The sequence below is a fragment of the Cryptomeria japonica genome, chromosome 3 (genome assembly GCF_030272615.1).
Source record: "Cryptomeria japonica chromosome 3, Sugi_1.0, whole genome shotgun sequence".
Taxonomy (NCBI): Eukaryota; Viridiplantae; Streptophyta; class Pinopsida; order Cupressales; family Cupressaceae; genus Cryptomeria; species Cryptomeria japonica.
Window position 1 is genome coordinate 396438906 of NC_081407.1, and position 21741 is coordinate 396460646.

Sequence of the window (21741 nt, forward strand, 5' to 3'; positions counted from 1 at the left end):
ACGACATAATATTTGGCAAAACTAGATGAAGTACCCCATGTAAATTTCCATATGAAGTAAAAAAAATTGTACGGTATTACATTTTTTAAGTTGCCATATTAAGTGAACAAAGTTGTCACGATGATATATTTTTTTAGTTGCTTTTCCTAATCCCACATTAATTGATGGATAGTCATAAGATCTAAACTTTGTGTTTTTTTTGTCATGAGAGTGTATACCTAGCTTTAGGGGGTTTTTCATGCTTTACCATGAGATACCAGTTAGCCAACAACTGTCTTAGGTAGGAAGCTCTTGGAGGGGACTACTGTTGCTATGAGTTTGGTTCAAGGGCTTCCATTCAGTTATATAATTATACAAATTGTAAATTAGAGTATCATCATTTTGAAAGTTGGAGCTATGTTCGACAATAATTTTGAGAGAGAGCTTGAATGGTTCCGTGTCTTTAATAATAACTCTGCAGGGGATGGTGTACTAGGTTAGGTCCTGCATTGCATGACAATGGAGCATACCTTGGTATTTTTTTGGGTAAATTTTTTAATGTTGAATGCTATAATTTCTCTTTCTGTCGTGTGGATTCAAAAAATATTTTGAACAAAATATAAGATCAATTCTACCCGAAACCTCAAGGTTTCAAAGCTTGTAACGAACCACTAGTTTTGAATTCTATAACCTCTGTAGTAGGCAAGCACTAAAAATGGAAGTTACTTTATGAAGGATAAATTGTAGTCTAAGATCTTAGTTTTACTATCCTTGAAAAATCTGCCTATGAGAAGCTAGTTTACATTTAAAATAGTTTTGACAACCTCAATTTAAAAGAATATTCTTTTTTCCACAAGCCACCACAATAGGTTGGCCTAGTTTTCATACAAGACCTAGCAACATAATGAATGAGAGCTCTTATAAATTTATAATGTAATAGTAATGGAAAACCACCTTCTGCAATAAAAATCCTCCGAAGAGGATTAATCAATTGTAGAACATAATTACGATTACAAGAGTCAAAAGATCAAAAGTAAATTTCTAAAATTTTCCCTTTAAAGATGACATAGGAATAAAAAATGTGACGCTTTAAAGTGAAAGTGAAGAAACCCTAAGATAGTATATGCAAAAGCTAAAAAAAACCTTGTTTTGTAGGTCTTCAAGCTCAAAATCAAACATGTTAAGATGATTTTTCTAACCCAAAATGTCGCTGAAATCCTTGAAACCAACAAGAATGTGCAAAAGTAGACATATAATGGAGAAAAAAAGTCGTCGTAGAGAAATATACACTATTCAATGATAACCGATAAGCATTTAATAAAATTATTATACCATTGATCCCAATTTTACTATGTCAGAATATGCATTCAATTTGCACAAATGATTTTAACAAACAAATAATAATAATATGCACAAACGCAAAGATAAAGACAATCAAAGTCTTTTTTTAAAATAGATAAAAATAATTACACAACTATATCAACCAATAACAAAATAGATAAATAACAATATTTAATTTGTGTAAAAAATGTTTTTAAATTGTAACTTTAGAAATAACAAAAACATATTTAAATTATTCCAATGACATTCTCAATAAATACAATAGTAACAAAACTAATAATCAACTAATTCAAACAACCATTCCCATTCTTAACATTAGAACATACTACTAGTTAAAAATATTAACATATTAGATATTGAAAGGCAAAAAAATTAGATATTGCTTATACAATTTACATGAACATCATTAAAATTATTTATTCATTATTGTTTGATTAAAACACAAGTACTGACCATTAAGTGACACTTATGTATGTTCATTCTTCATAAATGAATTATAAAAGGACGTGACGGCTAAATTGTTTGCCTAAATTGTTCATCCTATATATATATATATATACGCTATATTTAGTCTCGTGGACGTTACTGCTAAATTGTCTTTTTCTTCTAAAAGGACGTTACTGCTAAATTGTTTGCCTAAATTGTTTATACATCGCGTACGAGTAATTGGAATATGGATACAGCTTGCTCTCAATCTCAGTCGCAATCTCGATCGTATAAGTTAAAGAAGCCGTTACGATGCATTGTCAAACTGGGTAAGCATATTTCGTCTTTTCCTGTTCTTAATACCTACTGCATCAACTGTCCCTTTCCAATTGCAGCAACGTGAGGTTGAGCATACACGTAGAGTAGCAGAAAGCCCTCTTTTTCAATTCAGTGCATTGCACTGCTCTTTAATGGCTAAAACGTAACACTAACTACTAAGCCAGAAGCTTATATAAGATGTGGTTAAAAAATGTTCAGTCTTCCACTTCTTTGCAATTGCATTGTTGTGTTCGGGTTTGACATTACAGTATGGGAATTGCAAGCCCTAACAAATGGCAGATTTATTAAGGTTGGCAAGGGGTTTGAACCCAGTTCATCATGTTGGTGATTACTACACCTTACAGTCCACTCACGCCTGCTTTGGTCTTTATTAAATTGTTAGCAATCGTTTGTTTTTTCTCTTCCTAAAATTTTAATAACATGACTCCCATGAACTTTTGTTTATGATAGTTAATACCATTTATGAATTTATTTCTTTGACAATATTTACCATTAATGGAACTAAGAACCAACATTGGTTTGGAGGCACCAGATGCTACAGCCATAAAAAATCCCTACAATTCCTGAAGCTTTGATCATTTCGCTTCCTCGAGGGTATTTGTTGGGCCTTTTAGATTATCTTCAAGACAATAGAGCTTTCAAAATAAAAATCAGGAGCATTGCAAATGTCATTAAGAGGCGAGAAAGTATCTAAGTACCGAAGTTGTTTTTTCCCTATAGAATCTTTATGATTGTGGAATGAATCTTCTGAGAAGGATCCCGAAAAACAAACTTCATGATTGTCAGGAGTCAGCACCATATTCAGAAGCTTTGCAATCCTGTTGTCTGTGCACAGTCGTGGGGGTGGAATAGGCAATGAAACGAAAAGGATAAGGAAAGTGAAATAAACTAATGAGCCCAGAAAACAAGTTGTACCAAGAAAGTGAGCAATTGAATAGTAGTCAAGGCAGGTTTGAACCCAGTTCATCATGTTGGTGACTACTTGCATGTTGGATAATTGGAGTTGTAAATTTTGCACCTATTGTGCGCTATCAGAGGAACGTGCATGTTGAAATTTGTTTGGGATCCACAAATGGGTTGGTGTTAGTGTATGATGGTGTTTGAGCTAAGCTGGCAGCATGATGACCAAGATTTTGGGAAAAGGTTGTTTAGGTTGAGTGAAGATGTATTGGAAGGCGGTGGAATGTAAGTGTTTTGGAAGTTTGCAAAACTTGTTGGTGGTTCGAAGTAAGTAAATGGAGGGTGACTTTAAGGATTTGTTATGGTCGGAATTTGATTGGATCGAGATGATGTGATAAGATTCTACCAATTTGTGTTTTGCGTGGATTGTGTGCTATGAGGCGAGGTTGTTTGAGTGGAAGATGTTGTCATGGCTGCGCTATTTTGCATGGATGTTGCTGTCACCATGGGTTGTGAAACAACGCCAGTGTTAGCTTGCGATGTACGTTGGTGCACATTTTGGGTGTTAATGTTTAAAGATGTCGTGGTGTAAGTTGTGGTGGAGGTAATTGGATTAGGATTTTCCATGTTGTAGAGTGGGTTGTTTTATTGAGAATTAAAGGATGGTATAAACATGGAGACAATGTTAGTAGTGTTGCTTAGAGGAAGACTAGTGGGTATTTGGTTGAATGATGACGCTTGTGTGGATCCCATATTGTAGAATATTAGTACCCCCGGTGGTAGTATAGTCATGACATCATAATCAGGGTGTAACTGGGCTCCATTTTGAGCCAATGGTAGGAAGTATTTGTCCTTGTCATGATTCAAGAAGGCATTAATGACAATTAGGATTTGAGGGTCTTGTTGTGCTCGATCCAATTCTTCGTCAGTTAGCCCTGCTTGTATTGTTTGTAATGGAAAAGGATCATTTGGATCTGGAATTATCATCATAGTTGAGACGTGTGCAGGTTGTCATGTTGTCTTCCAGGGGTTACCGTTAGACGCTATGTTCATAGTTGATGTGGGATTGAAATTCAGGTCTAATGTCGAATCTTGTTGATTTTTCTTGCTCTGCTGTTTGGTGTACATCTTGAGGACACTCTAGACTCTGACACTAACAAATACAAGGATGATGATAATGCAATCTAAGAAATGACAATGTTTTTGGTATTTTTGGATTTTTGGGTAACAATGAAACTAATATGCGGCTATGTTCTTGGATTTTTCAGATTTTTGGGATGACAATGCAACTAAAAGATGAAAACACTATTCTATGTTTTTGGGTTTTTGAGATTTTGGACAATGTCTTGATGAAAAATCTGCAATCCTATAAGCTTGATTCCTAGAAAAATTGTGAGCACAAACCTATGGATGTTCACCTATGAAATTAAAAAAGAAACCTTGACCTAAATGTTGATTGATGGCTGATTGATGACTTGATAAAAGTTATGACCTTGTGCTAGACTGATGAGCGTATGCGTTAAAGTTGATGATTGAAGATTTGATAAGGTGTTGGTATCTTTCACAATGACGAAGGTTTTAATTCTAAGATCTATTTTCTTAATTTCCTTGAGAATAGCTGATTTCTATAATGTAAATTGTCTAAAGATGCTAACGTTTGCAAATTGATTATGATCTAAAAGGACCTTAAAGGAAACTAACATTGCAAAATTCTAAATGAACCTATTCATCTTGTCAATCATAGAGCTAAAGGTACGACCTGATGCAGTTTCTGGTTTTCGATAGGCAATTGCATAATCTAAATTGATAGATGCGTGAAAGATTGATAGCAATTGTGTAGATTAACTGTCAGATCCATGAAATGTTTTATGCAATTGCATAACTATTCCTAGCAGATGCATTAATTAAAGAACAATTGTGTGAATATGTTTGTAGCTGTGTAAATGAGGTTTTCAAACAGTTCTGTGTGAGGTTTTCAGTGAAATTAGTTTATCAGACACTTGTTAAAAGTGAAAATTAGAACTTGTTATATCTTCTAAAAAATCCGATTTTCACATACTTATGCAAATTCGAACTTGTCTTTCTCTCCCAAAAACCCGATTTTCATTTGGAAGCAAATTTGTTGAAGTTTTCAAGCGATTTTTGTGGAGATCTTCTAGGAAGGAGAGGTGTTTTGGATTTCACCCTATTCTTATGCATTTGAAAACACTTATCACGCCATTTGGGGTTTGCATTTACTGATTTCAGCAAACATGTGGTTCCTTGGATCCATATTTTAGGCGGTTTTTCCTCAACAAAGCAGCAAACTCCTAAGGCGTTTTTGCCTCTTTTCCCTAGGCGTTGAATATGGATAAAGATTCGACCCTTTTTCATGCCATTTTATTTGCCTTTGCTGCCACGTTTTTCAGTTTTTGACGTTTTTCAAAAACGTGGCTATGGTTTGGGGATTGCGATTTGTGCTTACTTAAGAGTTATTCTTCTTCATTCAAAGTTTGATTGCATTTTTGGAGAGGCATTTTCAGTTTGAAGAAAGGTATGTTCTCTTTTCTTTCTTTCCTTCATTTTATTATTTTCTTGTTTTCTTAGTTTTCCTTCTTAGTTGCATTTTTGTAAATATGTTGTTCTTCCCCCAAAAATCGGTTTTTGTGAGAGAGATCTTCCCCTTGGTATGCAATTTTTGAATTGTATTGTTCTTCCCATATTCCCTCTTTACTTGTATTCGGGATTTTTAATCCCGATTACAATTTTGCTGGAAATTCTTGTTCTTCCCTTACGGTTTAGGTATTTAACCATTTTTGGTTAAAATTCCAAGTTGAAAAGTGTGAAATACCCCCCCCCCCCTCCCCCCCCTCTTTCAAATTCGGGTTTTAAAAATCAGATTACATGTTGAAAAGTTCTTCCCATTTTCATGAAAATGACATTCCCGGATTTTCCCATTTCTATCCATTCATGTTTCCCATATCTGTACTTTCCATTTCTGTCATTTTCCGCAAGTCAAATTCTCATTTTCCATCCATTTCTCCATTTGCAAATTTACAAGTGTATTTGCATTCGGGTTTTAAAACCTCGATTGCATGTATGTTCTTTCCAACTTGTATGCTTGCAAAAATTTCCCCAAGATCAGAAATTGGTCAAAGTCAAGATTTTCCCATTTCTATATAGATCCCCTCTTCCTCTCACAAAATCGTGAAGTTCAAGAATCGAAGTTTTTCCCATTTGAATTCCCATTTGAAGAAGGAAGAATGATATTTGCAGCTGACTATGATGTTGCCTTAACTCTTTTAAGTCTTCATCACAGTATTCCAGGTTCACAATCAATGTCAGATTTGCTGGCATCTCCAGTTTCAAAAAAGCTGAAGTACAAATATGACAAATATCAGAACGAGGTAGCACCTTCCCAAGTTTCTTCCCCTTTGGATCGTATCAGAGATACGGAAATAGGGCATGTGGATATGTCGGAATTCGTCAAGAGGGTAGAAGATCCACAAGATAATAACTTGCAGCGGCTGTTGGACAGCCATATCCATCATGCATCTTCTTTCCCGGTGGCTGCCCTAGAACCTGAGTTTGTTCTCGCTTGCGCCCATCATTTTGACAAAGAGTCAAGAGTCATCAAAAATGATGATGGCGAAGCTATAATCCGTCTTGATGCAGATACGATTGAGAAGGTCTTCAGAATACCTCCTGCACCTGTTTACATGGAAATCTCCAAAGAAAGTGCAGCAGAGTATTATGTGTAGAGGGAAAAAGATTGCAAGCGACATATCAACGGGTGGATCCAAGAACCACGAGCCTCCTTCTCAAGGTGGGCGAAGTTGTACCGCTGCGATTTCAAATGGGAAATATGAGACACCATAACGCTTCTTAGCAGGATGATGGGCCTCGAGTATTCTAATGTCTTTGAGCCATGGATGTATCAGTTCATCATGTTCATAAGGCAATCTCATCACATTTCATGGGGAGAAGTCATCAGCGATGCCTTGTGTGAACAACTTGCAGCAGTCCCTACCACCATGACTTTCTTCATGAATTCGTATTTGGTATACTTGACAACATCACTTAGACACTTTCCAGGTCTTTCTACCAAGGGTGATCGCTCACTTATACCAGTTTGGGAAATATTATGACCAGTTGCCGTTGAGACCCAGCAGATTGCATTTCAGAAGAATTCAAGATGCATTCTTCGGATATTTCATGTGCCAGTTTGACAGAACTCTGAGGAACAAAAGAGTATCAGATGAGGCATGGGAAAGGGTGTGCGAATATGGATGTTTGTTTCTATAGTTTCCCACCTTCACCTATATGAGGATCGGATGCTATGGTGGTCAGCTATATATGCTTCCCAGATACCCAACTGATAAGATCATTCTTATGGAGTTGGGAAGACAGATCATGGCTGTCCACACTTTTCAGTCTGCTAGACACAAGGTTGGAATGGGGATCTCTACTACAAATCCACTGAAAATTGGCCGGTATTCCCTTGTCACATCTGTGAAAGCTAAGGCCATGGAGACTGAATTGCAGGAAATCAAGCTCAAAAAGTTTAAACCTAGAGCTGATTTTGATTACAGGGGTATGAAGGAGAAGATCAAGAAATCCTTTGTGCATGTGCATCGCATTGAGGACATCTAGGTAGATCTCCGCACAGAAGTCGAAGTTCTGAAGATGGATTACTGCAGGCTCACTGTTGAACAAATTGTTGATTTGAACTTGGTGAATATCCCACAAGGGATGATTGATGATGGGCACATACTTGATCCTGAATACATTTCTCGGAGGGTTGAGGAAGCTCCACTTCCTTTGATCCAATGGTCACACAAAGAGTGCATATCCATCCTTGAGAGATTTCGGCCTATCTTGGCTAACACTAACGCATGGTTGAAAAATAATGCTGTTAGACTTATAAAAATCAAGGTTGGAAAAGAAGATGATTGTACAGGGCCTCTTGGACGTAAGTCTGAGATTCAGGTTGACAACAAGGAAGGTGCATCATCTTCGGGCACAAGGATCAAGTTGTGAGTAAGTCGGGCAGTAGTGCTTCCTCCTGAGGAGACGACAGTTCGTGGGAAGGAAAAATCACGATTTCATGTTCAGGTGATCGATCTGGATAATCTAGAAGAAGGGCAGCAATTTGACGATGCTCCGAAGTCTCCAGTTTCAGACTCACCTCATTAGATCATTCCCCCAGTTACCATTGAGACGCCTCTTTCTCCTCTGATTTGCTTGTGGATGAATCTCCTCAGAATGCTATTCCTATTTCAGCGTATGAGCCATCTTCTGATCATCAACAAGAGACTGTGTTGGAAATTCCTAAGGATATACCTACTTGCATGCAGTTATCAGAAATTGATACTTCCAATTCTGATTTTGAAGAATTCATGAGGCAATCTTCATGCCCATTGGTAACTGAGCAAACCGTGGTTGCTGTCTGTTGTGACCATTTCACACATCGCCCCATTTGAAATGGGGACCCCCTCTTTTTCGCTCGCTTTTCGCTTCGCTTTTAGGGTTTTGTTAGTCAGTCAATTGTCTGGATTTAGGGTCAAGCCTTAGGGTTTTAATTGCCGTCTTTTCAGGCCAGAATCCAGTCAGTTTTGAGAGCTTTTGAACCTCTTTTGTAAGAATGCAAATTTTGAATGCAATGATTTCGCCAAAATGGTCTATTTTCAATTGGAATTTTGAGTGCAGAGCTTAAATTTGTCTAAGTGTTGATGATGAAATATGAATTTTTGTCCAACTGAGCAATTTTGACCAAATTTTGACTTTTTTGATTTTGATCCCGGGCATGGGGAATGATTTGTTTTCGCCTTGTGAAGAGATTAAATGTGCAAAATCATGATATTTTGGCCTGTAGGAGCAAAATCGCTCCTGTCCCTCAGTGAAGGACCGGAGCTCGTTTTCAAATATCTTACCGTCCCTGCAGAGTCAAGATGAATTTCGAATTGCAAGTGGTAAAGAATGGTGTGATCTTTCCGTTGAATATAAATTGAAGAATTTCACGAACACGGAAGTGCCTCCAGGAGTCAAAATCGCTCCTGTCCCTCAATGAAGGACCAGAGCTACAAATCAAATATTGCTTTGTCCTTGCAAGATTTTAACTACTTGACGTCTTGAAGAGATCCAAGGAGATATGTTTTATCAAATGAATATAACTTGAAGCGCCGACATGAAGGAGAGTGGTCCAGAATGCCAAAATCGCTCCTGTCCCTCAGGAAGGGACCAGGGCGAAGTACATTGTAGCTCCCGTCCCTCTCCCAGGGACCAGAGCGATATTCTTCGTAGGGCATGTTCTGGACGAAAATCAAGCAAGTTATAAGTTTGAAGGCAAGAAACAGGGTGAAATGAACTCATTGAAGATAAATTGAAGATTACCAAATGTCAACAAAAGACCTAAATGCCTAAGTTCGCTCCTGTCCCTCTCCAAGGGACCAGAGCGATTTTTGTCTAAGGCAAATTTCTTGCTAAGTTACAATCAAACCCAAGGCATGGATGAATGGAATGGAATGTTACGAATCCGTTGAAGATAATTTTAGAGGTTAGCAATGTGATGTGGAGCCTACAAGAGCAAGATAGCTCTTGTCCCTCTCCAAGGGACCAGGGCGATATAATGGTTATATTACCGTTCCTCCAAGTTCAGGACACTCCAAGGCAAAGAACAAGGCGGTGAGGACATTTTAAGACATCTCCATCAAGCAGAAAGTTACAAAGGTCGCCAAGTTAAAGAATTTGCATCAAGACACCTAATTCGCTCCTGTCCCTCAGGAAGGGACCAGAGCGAAATTTGCATAAAGGCATAGATTTCAAAAGATTAACAAGCATCAAGTGATTAAGGAAGATCAAGGGATCACGTTTTACCCAATGAGGACAATTGCAAGTTGGAGAACGCAAGCATGAACCCAAAGACTTGAAGTTCGCTCCTGTCCCTCAGGAAGGGACCAGAGCGATATTGATTATATTAGCCAAATCCCTCAAATATCACGTAAGGTCAAGATTTTGCAAGGTCGTAAAAGGTCCAAGGCGTCCTTTGAAGGTCATATACCAAGGTGTTCAACGTTAAAATGCTATCAATTTGTGCAAAAGGCCTATATCGCTCCTGTCCTTTGGACAAGGACCAAAGCGATTTTTATTAAAATACCCATGTTCCCTCAAAACCAAGACAAGGCAAGGATAGGCAATGTCAAAGATGCTATTTGGAACGTGATGAACGAAGAACAAAGATCAAAAGTTTGCAAATTTGACCAAGGACACAAGGATCGCTCCTGTCCCTCAGGAAGGGACCAGAGCGATATCTATTATATTTGCTAAATCTCTCAAAAATCACGTGAGGTCAAGGTTTTTGCGGATCGCACAAGGTCTAAGGCATCATAACAAGGTGGTATGCAAAAGGGTTAAACGTTAAATGATCATCAAATTGAACAAAGAGGCTATATCGCTCCTGTCCCTCAGGAAGGGACCAGAGCGATTTGCATAGGATCCTTCATTTTCCTTCAAATGCATGTCAAGGCAAGTGCACGCAAGATCAAGGACGTCCTTTAAGAGGCAATGAACGAAGAATCAAGGTTGAAAGATCACACATTTTGGCTAGAGCTTCCAGATCGCTCCTGTCCCTCTCCAAGGGACAAGGGCGATAATCTTTCTAAAGTCTAAATGCCTTGTAAAAATCAAGTGGAACAAGCATGGAATGAACAAACAATGTTATTATTCGCCCTACAATGAAGATTAGAAATCAAAGATGCCAGGTCAAGGAGAAATTATGAGGATCGCTCCTGTCCCTCTCCAAGGGACCAGGGCGATATTTGCCAAGACACATGTTATCCTTTAAAGATCACGTCAAAATAAAGTTGCACAAGGTTTGAAACGTCTTCTAAAAGGTGATGAAGGAGGAGTCGATATCAAAAATGGAGAATTTCAAGTGAAAACATTAAGATCGCTCCTGTCCCTCTCCAAGGGACCAGGTCGATATCACATTTAAAGACATTCCTTCGCACAAACAAGTCAATCAAACTCGAAGGACCCAGCTAAAATGTCGATTTGAACGTGGAGATGAAGACTTTGGACGTCAAAAATGCAAAGATCAAGACCAAATTGATGGATCGCTCCTGTCCCTCAGTCAGGGACCAGGGCGATGAGGTACGTATCTTTCATCTTCATGAATTTGGCGCTCAAACAAATGTTTTTTGAATTTATTTTAAATGCTAAATCGATAATTTTTGAAATTCAATAAATTAGCATTTAAATGTTGCGCTTAACATTTATTAATTATTTTGCCTTTAAAAAATCGAATTTGATAATTTAAAAACAAAGGCATTTAATTAATTATTAATTAATTAATAAAAAATCAAAAGATGCGCTAAGATATGGAGGTCGGCCTTTATTACTTATTAAAAAATCGTTTAAAAATTGCTTTATTTCACCAAAGTCGGCCTATATGGTGGTAAGAGGTGAGCGCTATAAAGGGAGAGGTGAAAATCATTATTTTCACATTTTCATTTCCATCTCATATGCGATCAAAGGAAAGTGCGAACTATTATCCAAGGTGGCGCTAATATCATTCAAAGGTGGTGCGATATTTAAAGATCCATTTGTGCGAACTTGGAGTTTACATTTGAGCGAACTTTGCCAAGGATAGAGGAGATCACATCGAAGACATATCAAAAGGTGGTGAAATTGATATTTTAAAGGAGAGATTGCGTTGAAGACTATTTATACGTCAATTTTGCCTAGGCGAATCCTTTTCATTTTGCATTCTAGAGTTAGCTCTCTATTGAGGTATGGCGATATTTGCTTTATTGTTTTAATTTTGAATTGTTTATCGTCATAGCCTAAATTTTGAATTTTGAATTTTGAATTCCTAGCTCAATCGTTTTATTTTAGGAAATGATAACTCAAAGACTTATCATGAGGTTTCCTAAAATTTACTCTCTAATCTATGTTATTTATTGCAAAATCTAGCTTCTCATTATGAAATGTTGTGTAGGTATGGCAACCCCAAAGGCGGGAGCATCCACCAGTCGTTCAGCTCTCATGAAAGAAGATCAGAAGACCGAAGAAGTGGAGACCAAGATCGTGTCGAAGTGGAGCAACATTGGAGATACAAACTTAGGCAACTTCAGCACGAAGAAGTTTCGAGAGGTCCCTTACATTGGCAAGCCATCACCTGTCGCCCGGAGAATAATCGAGAGTGGTATCATTAAGGCGGCCGGCTTTCCTCCAGCTGTTCAGTGCCATGAGTTGATGATCGAGTGTGCTCGTCACTATGATCCACAGTCCAGAACGATCGTATCCAATGAGGGAAACACTTTGGCGTACCTTTCAGAGGAAGCTATAAGTGAAGCTTTCCATCTTCCAGAGCACAGGGACATGATATACAAGAGCATAGAAGGAGCCAGATCAATGTACGAAGATGATCCAGATGCTTGTCTAAGCATTATCAATAAGAACTGGTTACTCAAGAGCCGTCCCCGTCTGAGCAAGGTCCCGAACACACCGCACAGGATTGATTTCCAGGAGGAGTACAGAGATTTGATTACCATGCTCAACCGAGTTACAGGAGCCCCTCATGCCTTCTATTTTGAGAAGTGGATGTTTTACTTCATCCAGGTGATTGTTCAGGGAAAAGGTACGATACATTGGGCTAGGATGATTAGCCATTGCTTGGACGTACAGTTGAGGAGACTCAAGGCTACTAAGTCCTTCCACATGAGCTCATATGTCATCTATGCCTTGATTAGGAGTGTTGAATACGCAGGACTACCTCACAGAGGAGTGATTGGAAGAGGACCCAGCGAGGTCAGAGCTTGTGATTCCTATGCCTACTTGCATCATCCGCCAGGGAGCAACTACAAGTTAGTTAATGATACTTTCACGATGAACATCACAAGGACGTTGCAAGGTGGGATTCACAACAGATTATCTCAGGATGCACAGGAATTCATAAAGAGGTACGGTGCTTGGTTCATTCAGTTTCCCAAGTTCACTTATATTAGAGTGCATGGATGTCCTTCACCTCCATACATGTTGCCGAGATATCCGACAGACAGAATTGTGTTACTTGAAGTAACAAGACAGTTGGCAGCATATGTGAAGGCATTCAGACACAGACATCAGAATGGAGTTCCAGTACCTATCATTTTGGGTAACTCAGTTGAGGTATGTCCTAATGCTTTAGCCATGGATGACGCAGAGAAGGAGTTAGCCTTGTATTCTTTTTCATGTTTTGCTTTGAGAGAAAGCTTTGATCCACATGGACATTTAGAGGAGACAGTCGGCAGAAGGTTTAGGCATGAGTACCAAATAGAAGATTTTATGATGAATCTCTTAGATGATCTTGAAGTGAAACGGAAAATGCATTCTAGATTGCCTTTGGATTTCATCAGGAAATGTAGGATTTACAAAGTGGCCGACCAAGCTCAGGACAGTGGCAGACATATCCAGTCATCCTATGATAGAGAAAGCAAAACAATAAGGTTGGATTGGAATGAGCCTGAGGTCGTGGATTTAGATACTTTGATGGCACCAGTCTTGTCTTGTACTCGCAGATGGGTTGACATACAACATCAGAAGTTGAGAGAACAAGGCATAGCTATGACTTTCACTTTGGAAGAGAAACCAGCCGAAGGTGGAACTAGTGTGAGTGAAGGCAATCCTAATCCTAGAAATTCAGGTGAAGGAAACCTTCGATGTGCCAGTGAGGGCAATCTCCATCCAAGAGGTTCGAAGAGGAAAGAGAGACCTGGAAAGAGAGAATCTTCCAAGAAGAAACAAGAGGCTAACAGAGATCGATCATCCGGTACTTCTTCTAGACCTGAGAAAAGAACAATTCAAGTGGAAGAATCCATGGAATCGATGGTACAGAACGATAGGCAGGAGGAAGGACAAGCACAACAAGGGTCACCAGATGGATCTCTCCAAGACTATGAGTTAGATGAAGATAAAGAAGACAATGAAATGACATCTCCTCCCAGACAAGAAGAAATAGTACATAAGGAAATTCAAGTTCAAGAGACAAGGTCAGCTATCCCAGATTGGTTGAAGGAAAGATTAACCAGGGTGATTGTAGTTGAGGACGAGGACAATGCAATTGATTTAGAGAGCCTTGTTGGACATTCCCAGGAAGTGACAGAGAAGAGAAAGGCTACCAAGATGTCCAAGATGATTCGAGATGAGACTGGATCTAGAAAACTGCAGATAGCTACACCGGCAGTAGACAAATATGAAGGTGAGATCCTAGTAGAGGAATATGATATACAGACATTTGAGCTAGGACCATCTACAGCAGAGCAGACTTTAGATGATGCTACCGATTCATTTGAAGCATTAAAAGACAAGCTTAGAGAAGAAATGGAGAAGAACAGAAAGCTTGAGAGAGAGGTCGGTGCATGGAGGACTTATTTCAGTCACATCAATGAACCTTTGGGACGTCAGGATCTAGCTAGATCACTAGTGCAAGCACTTCCACTTCCATCAATTAGTGAGGCAGAAAGATTCAGGAACATGGTCCAACGTACAAGTGCTTGGATGGATAGATCTCATACAGTGGCCATATAATTTGTAACAAGGATGATGAAGATTATTCATCAAGCTATCCAAGTTCTTGAGATAATCCACAATTTGATGATAACAGTAGCTGCATTTGCCCATACCAAAGATGTCATCATTCCTGTCTTGAAGGTAATTAGACACACATCAAGGAAAGTTTTAGCGCAAGAGAAGATCTTGGACGGAGAATCTCACAGTTTGTTTCAGTGGTCAACCTCACTCCATATGAAGAGTGTTTTCTTCGAGGACATCAGTGTTAGATGTGGCCAAGTTGAGGAGGTGATCAATCCGATCCAGGACAGAGTATTTGAGGTACTTCGTACCATCCTTGGCAGAAGGATTGAGGTCGAGACAGATGTGGATATGCAGGAATTAGAGGATAGAATCAAGGTCATCTTTTGCAAGGACGCAAATGTTACAGATGAGCAATATGATCAAATGTTTGCCACTATGCTCCTGATTGAAAGAACAAGGGAACTTGAATCTACTTGGGACGCAGCTCTTCTAGATGCATTCGATCAGGTCATCCACTTGGAAGAGAGTATGAAGAATCTTCCCGAGATTCCAATTGCAGAAATTGAAGGAATCGTGACAAGATTCATTGCATATGCCAAAAAAGAGCATTGGAAAGGGAATAAGGTTCTAGATGAAAGGTTGTTATAGATGACATGGCACCTTATTTGTCATTGGTTTATGTCTCCTAGGGTTTTGTGCCAAATTTAATATTTGGCTATGTATTTAATATTGTTCAATAAAAAGGAGGCCATTTGTAACAAACCCTAATTAGGGTTTAGGTGTCATGATCTTGACCGTTGATCTACTTTCGATCTGGACCTTTCATTGTAACTGGGGATGCTATTTATACCCCCATTTTTCATTTCATTTGGTAATAGTCAATAGTTAGATATCAGAGAGTTTATTGTATTAGAGAGATTAGAGCTAGAAGCAATTTTATTTTGTAGCAAGATTGAGTTTTGAAGAGAGGAATTCAAGCAATTGTTGTATATGATGACTTGGAAATCAATAGAATATTGAAGTTATGATGTTTTGTTGCAACTTTCTTGGTTATCTTCATGGTTGTTTAATCTACTTGAATCATGCTCAATCAAAGTAGTGTGTTAATTTGAAGGACATAGTGTGAGACTTGATCTTTGGTAGGATTCGTAATCCAAACCACTAGCTTCTTGCTGATTGTAGGAACGCCTTGCGTGGTCGACTGGAGAATACCTTGAATCCCTTAATCTTCAATCATTATTGTATCTTGGATATGTACTTTCGTGGTAGTGTCCTTGATCTTTGATGCATTGAATATCATTTTGTTACCTTAGAAGATCACATCAATTTCAATTGAGTTGTTATCTTATGGCAAAATTGAAGTTGGTTGAATCTTGCCAAGTCTTGTCCATACGAAGTCATTCTTAGGGTTAGATTAGATTAGACCTCTTTCAAACCCTACTCTTTTGTTATTTTTGAAAAGTTTCTTTAGTTTTAGTAAAATCTTTGAACTTTCGGAATGCGTAAGACCCCTTGAAGGAAACAGCAAATCACATCATATCGCTGGAAGCTTGTCCACACGTAGAGACCCTACTAACAGAACCTTGGAGTCTTCCTAACTGATCCTTTATGCGAATCTTCAGTAGTTAGAGATTATTTTCTCAAGAGAGGATAAGATGCCTATTGGTATTTTATTCTGTGTATGATGGTGTATAAAATACACGTCAACACTGTCCAAACAGATATTCTTCCCAGGATGACCATGGTGATTCAAACAGAAACTGCTTCTCCTTTGCCTACAGTTGCTATTGAAGGAGAGTTGATGACTTTGCTTCCATGGCTTAGTTCTTTTACCCCGAAAAGGAAGAAGCAAGAAATCTCACCTGATGTCTTCGACTATCAGCAACTGAAACAATCCAGATCCAAAGTTGCTAAGAAGGCCAAGAGTATCTCCAGAGTAATTGTTGATAGCAACAAGATGAAGGTAGCTGAAATTGTGGAACCTATTGCAGATAAGCCACTTGAAGAAATGTCAGCTGCTGATTATAAGGTTACAAGGATAGAGTTGGGTAAACAAACGCATGAGGTCATTAAACATCATGCTCAGTTTTCTGTTCCTTCGCTGGTGCAAAGGTGTGATGAGCTTCTAGCAAAGAAAGACAAGCTAGAAGATGAAAACCGACAACTTATGGCAGCCGTTCATAAAATCATAAAACTTGCTGCTGAAGGGAGTAACTCCATAGGTTCTTCTGGTTCCCAAGAATCAATTCGTGGAGTGGAAAGGGCTACTCAGAAAGTACAAGCACTGGATTCCTGGGTTGATCAGCTTCATGATCTATGTGCACAGGTAATGAAAGACATTTTTCAGATGATGTCTAAGTTAGAGACCATTGAGGAGAAACTGGATCAGACTTATAATTCTTTCAAAAAGAATTTGGAAAGTGTTGAAGAAAGTTTGACAATCTGGCGTACCATGCCCCAACAACAGCTAAGTGTTTTGCAGGAGCATGCCATCATCTCTTCCAGGGTCATGTACTTGGAATTTGAAGAACTCCTGTAAAACAAGGCCCTTGTTCTTAAATCCCTCATTGAGGAGATCGGTGATGCAAAGAGATTCCGGGGTGAAGTTTTCTGAGATATTGCCTCACATTGTGAAAGGGCCTCTTGCAACCTAGTAAGTCAAGATGGAGAGCTGATTCCAGAAGAAGAAGTTCTTGCTGTTTTACAGATGAGGATTCATAATGAATGGAGGAGCGAACAATTCTCGGCTGCTTCAATTCAGATATAGATGAAACACCAAGCCTTTTTGCATGAAATCCAGTCTATCTTGGATAAAAACAACTCTGCGCTCCTCCGGTGTCATGACACTATTGTGAAGACCATGGTTGTTGCCAAGAACACCCATGAACCGAATCCCGATGAACTACAAATGAGCATTCAAAAGTTTAAAGGATTCATGTCTTCACGTCATGCAACTTAAGTGTTTTTCAACACTTAGTTGTATTTTACCACTTTTGTAATCTTTAGTTGTAATTTTGTTTTGACAAGTTACATGTAAAAGTATTTTTTGTAAAATGCAAGTTACACATTACTTACACTTTTGTAATTACATGTAAGGCAACTACAAGTTGTGTCCAATTAGGACTGTAGTTAGAATAAGTCTTAGTTAGTTATTGAATAAGTTTTGGTGTTTGAAAGAATCTCTCAAGTTAGTTAGGATCCTCCCACCTTTTTCTCAAGGCTCCTCTTCTATAAATACTTGAGGGGTCTATTGTAATCTTTATCTTTTGGGAAAGCAAGCAAAAACTCTACCAAATTTACAGCAAAGAAGTCTTTGAGCTTTCATGTGTAAATTCAAGAATTGAAAGAAACAGAAGGAAATTGCTCAAGCTTTGAGTCTTTGTGCTACATTCTTGAGTTAGTGTTCTATATTATCTTTCTTGCAAGTGTTCCTAAAGAGTTTAATCACATCTGATTTGCAGTCTTTGTGCTACAAGTAGTTGAGTTTAATATAGATTAAAATAAATATTTTGTTGAGAGAAGCTGCAAGTCTTTGTGCTTTCACTTGTTCTTAAGAGAATTTATGAATAGATTCTGTGAGAAATAGCTGTAAGTCTTTGCGCTTATACTACTTCCCATTGTTTAAAGTAGAAAAGAATAAGATATCCGAGTCTTTGAGCTGTTATAATTTGTTCTTTATAGCATTAGTATAGAAAAGGGTAGATAGGACTTCACATAATCAAGTCTTTGAGCTTGATATTGCTGTCTCGTCCCGAAGGAAGTGACGAAAGTCTTTGCGCTTTCAGGAAACTTCATTTCCTTTCTCTCATTTCATTTGAAAGTGGTTACTGTTGTTCATATTCAATCGCTGTCATTTTCTGTGAAGAGAAAAGGATATTGTCTTTCTTGAAGGAAGAAGAAAGATTGCTGTCCCATCCTATTTTATTTTCAAAGTTGTAGTTAGATAAGGGGAGCCTTTCCTTAATTAGGAGAGTTTTTACTCATGTGCTGTGGTTGAAACCACAATTTTGTATATTTCCCCAAGTGTACAAAATTTTCAACCAACAAGAATTCACCTACATAGCAAAAGAATTGGTAATTTTTGTAATTTGAGGCTCCTGATAATTTTTTTTTTGATCTCTAATGCCACCCTCGAAGAAGCCTTCCACCTACAAGATCAAATTCAAATTTTTTAGAAGAACAAGCTTTAAATTTATCGATTCATGTCAGGTTCACCAATTGTAAGCACTTGAAAATATGAGGGAAAAATATGATATAATAGAGCAATTAGGCTACCCCAAAACCTAAATCTATCACAAAATTATGAATTGCAAATCAATAAAGGAATGTATAGAGAAATCAACAATTAAATGAAATGAATCAAAGCAAATCAAATACCATTGCCAATTCCATGCATCTAGCCTCCATTGTCCTTCTTCTCCTTCAGTTGAAGTATGGCTCTCAGAATTGTATTGTATGAAACTTGTAAAATAGAAGCACAAGAATACAATGATAGTGGTTGTTGATAATGGAGATTGAACCTGAATTTATAGTTTTTGACAATTTGATTCGACGGTTGAGATCGATTTAAGAACAAAGATGATCAATGGCTGAGATTTCATGAGACAGATTGATGGGAGATAATTATGATGTGAACTGATTGCATGATTCAATTAAATTCAATTGATTGAGAGTTAAAAAAATTGATTGAATTGTTAACTGATTGCATGATTTAGTTAGATTGATTTTATTGAGAGTTAAAGGGATTGATTGAATTGTTGGGAGAATTGATGGATTACTTAGAAAAAGGTGACGAATGACTCACTGAGAGTTAGTACAGTTAGGATTTTCAACATGTGTTATATCAAATTGAATCAAATTAAAAGTGATTTTTGGTTTTCGAAAATTTGAAATTATATTGAAATGAGAAGGAAATGAAATTAATTTGAATTTCGAGAGAAATTGAAATTAACTCGACATGAGAGGTATAAGATTAAACAAATTTAGAAATTCATTTAATTAAGAGGACATATTTAGCTAATTAAATGATTTAAAATAATTATTTTATTATAGGAAGATAGAAATTGAATCTAATTAATGAAGATATTTAATTAAAGTGAGGTGATGACAAAATTAATCAAATAATAAAATTATTTAATTAACACTAGAAGAAATTTAGATAATTAAATAATTAAAAATCATTTAATTATGAGAAAAGAGGGAAATTTCGACATTTGAATTTGAATGAGAAGAATGAAGTTAAATTAGAAGAATGTCATTGAAGTGATTAAATAATAATTTATTTAATTAATTAAAGAGGAAAAATTAGTAAAATTAGTGCTCACAGGCTTGGTACAATTTTTGGTCTCTACACTTGCAATACAAGTATTTGTTGTTGCTTTACTTTGAATGTAATAGCGATCCTATCGTAGACATTTCTTATTTACAAATATGTCTATTTAAAGTGAAGGAGGTTTTGAAACAACTTTTTAGTCCTTGGTGTTAAAGATGATAGCTCCGGTCAGATAAATATGATCATGAATGAGACTTACATCATTAGAATAATTCATATATGTATACCAATATACATAGTAATAATTATTGAGTTTATTATTATTATGTATATTAACATACATACATATTCTTTTCATGAATAAATTAAATCTGATTAAATGATCTAATGGCTGATCATATATTGATCATAATCTTCCAAGTGTAAATCTGTGATCATGCATGATCCATACCCTGTCGATAGAGTGTATCGACTATCTTCTTCGATTTACCATAAATCGATAATGTGTATCGATTTACCTTAATCGATAATGTATATCGATTAACTGATTCTTCAGTTTAACATACTAATTGTGAATCGGTTGTGTTAACTGAATAGTTAACTATCAATTGTGAATCGGTTGTGTTAACTGAATAGTTAACTATCAATTGTGAATCGGTATTTGTTTGTAATAATAAATGGTTTGTTAATGCCACCGATTATGAATCGGTATTTGTTTGTAATAATAAACGGTTTGTTAATGCCACCGATTATGAATCAATATTTGCAATATTAAATGGACAGACCTATCGGTGGAGAGACATTGTCTCCACACGTGTGGAGACATGTCTATCCATTGATGTGCCTCCCCATTTAGATATATATAGTTCACAAACATATCGATGAAGGGAGTACCGCAATCTATTAGTGCAAGCCTTGGAAGATCGATCTCATTCTCAACACAACGATATTTGTGATATAATCAGCAGCACTTGAAGTATTATCAATACTTAGGAAATCAACATCTTTGTGGACATACTATCTTCCCTTATACTTGGAGCAACCTCCAAGATTCATAGGTTAGTGAGATCATCATTTGTGAGACAATAAAATTAAAAGATACCTCTATTTTATCTACTAAGAAATCTAATCTACATTAACATGGTATCAGAGCAAGGTCAAGGAAGATCCGATTAGATTTGAGATAGTAGATTATCTAGACTATCATTTTGCTCTTAGGAAAAATCACATTCCTTTCTTCATAATGGCAAGCGGAGTCAGATTCGAAGATCGTCTTGAAGGAGAAAAATCACATTCCTTTCTTCATACTTCATAATGGCAAGCGGAGTCAGATTCGAAGATCGTCTTGAAGGAGAAAAATCACATTCCTTTCTTCATAATGGCAAGCAGAGTCAGATTCGAAGATCGTCTTGAAGGAGCGTCCAACTTTATATCATGGAAGTTTAGGATCATGCTTACCTTGAAAGAGAATGAACTAGATTCATTTATAAAGGGAAACATACCTGAACCAAACGATGATGTTGAGAAAATTCAATGGAACAAGAACAATGGAAAAGCCATGAAAATGATCGTGGATGCAGTTAGAGACCATATAGTTCCAGTTATTTCAAAGTATGACACAACATACCACATGTTCAAATCACTTGAGGACATGTATGAAATAAACAATACCAACAGAGCTCTCACTTTGAAAAGACAACTCCATCATGTGAATATGAATAAGGGAGAAATTGTCACATCATATTTTATGAGGATCACTGAATTGAGGAACCAACTTTCCACAATTGGTCATCTAATTGACAACAAGGAGTTAACATTGATGGCTCTAAATGGACTCCCAACATCATGGGAATCATTTATTCAAGGAATAAGTGCTCGTTCAAAGCTCCCCAAGTCCGATCGGTTGAAGACGGATTGCATTCAAGAAGAAT

At 37.3% G+C, this 21741-nt stretch overlaps 1 protein-coding gene across 5 annotated transcripts in view; it reads left to right on the top strand.

The window, feature by feature from the left end:
• The first annotated feature begins 1889 nt into the window (after positions 1-1889).
• LOC131047927 (isopentenyl phosphate kinase) overlaps positions 1890-21741 on the top strand; it is a 307620-nt gene continuing 287768 nt past the window's right edge. The window contains exon 1 of one of the 5 annotated variants that reach the window (XM_059218360.1): positions 1890-2075. In XM_059218360.1, the coding sequence (XP_059074343.1) occupies positions 1994-2075 (82 nt within the window). In that variant the 5' untranslated portion in view covers positions 1890-1993. Of the gene's footprint in view, positions 2076-2180; positions 2410-21741 lie in introns of those variants that run through there. The other 4 variants (XM_059218359.1, XM_059218358.1, XM_059218361.1 and 1 more) reach the window with 4 other exon arrangements.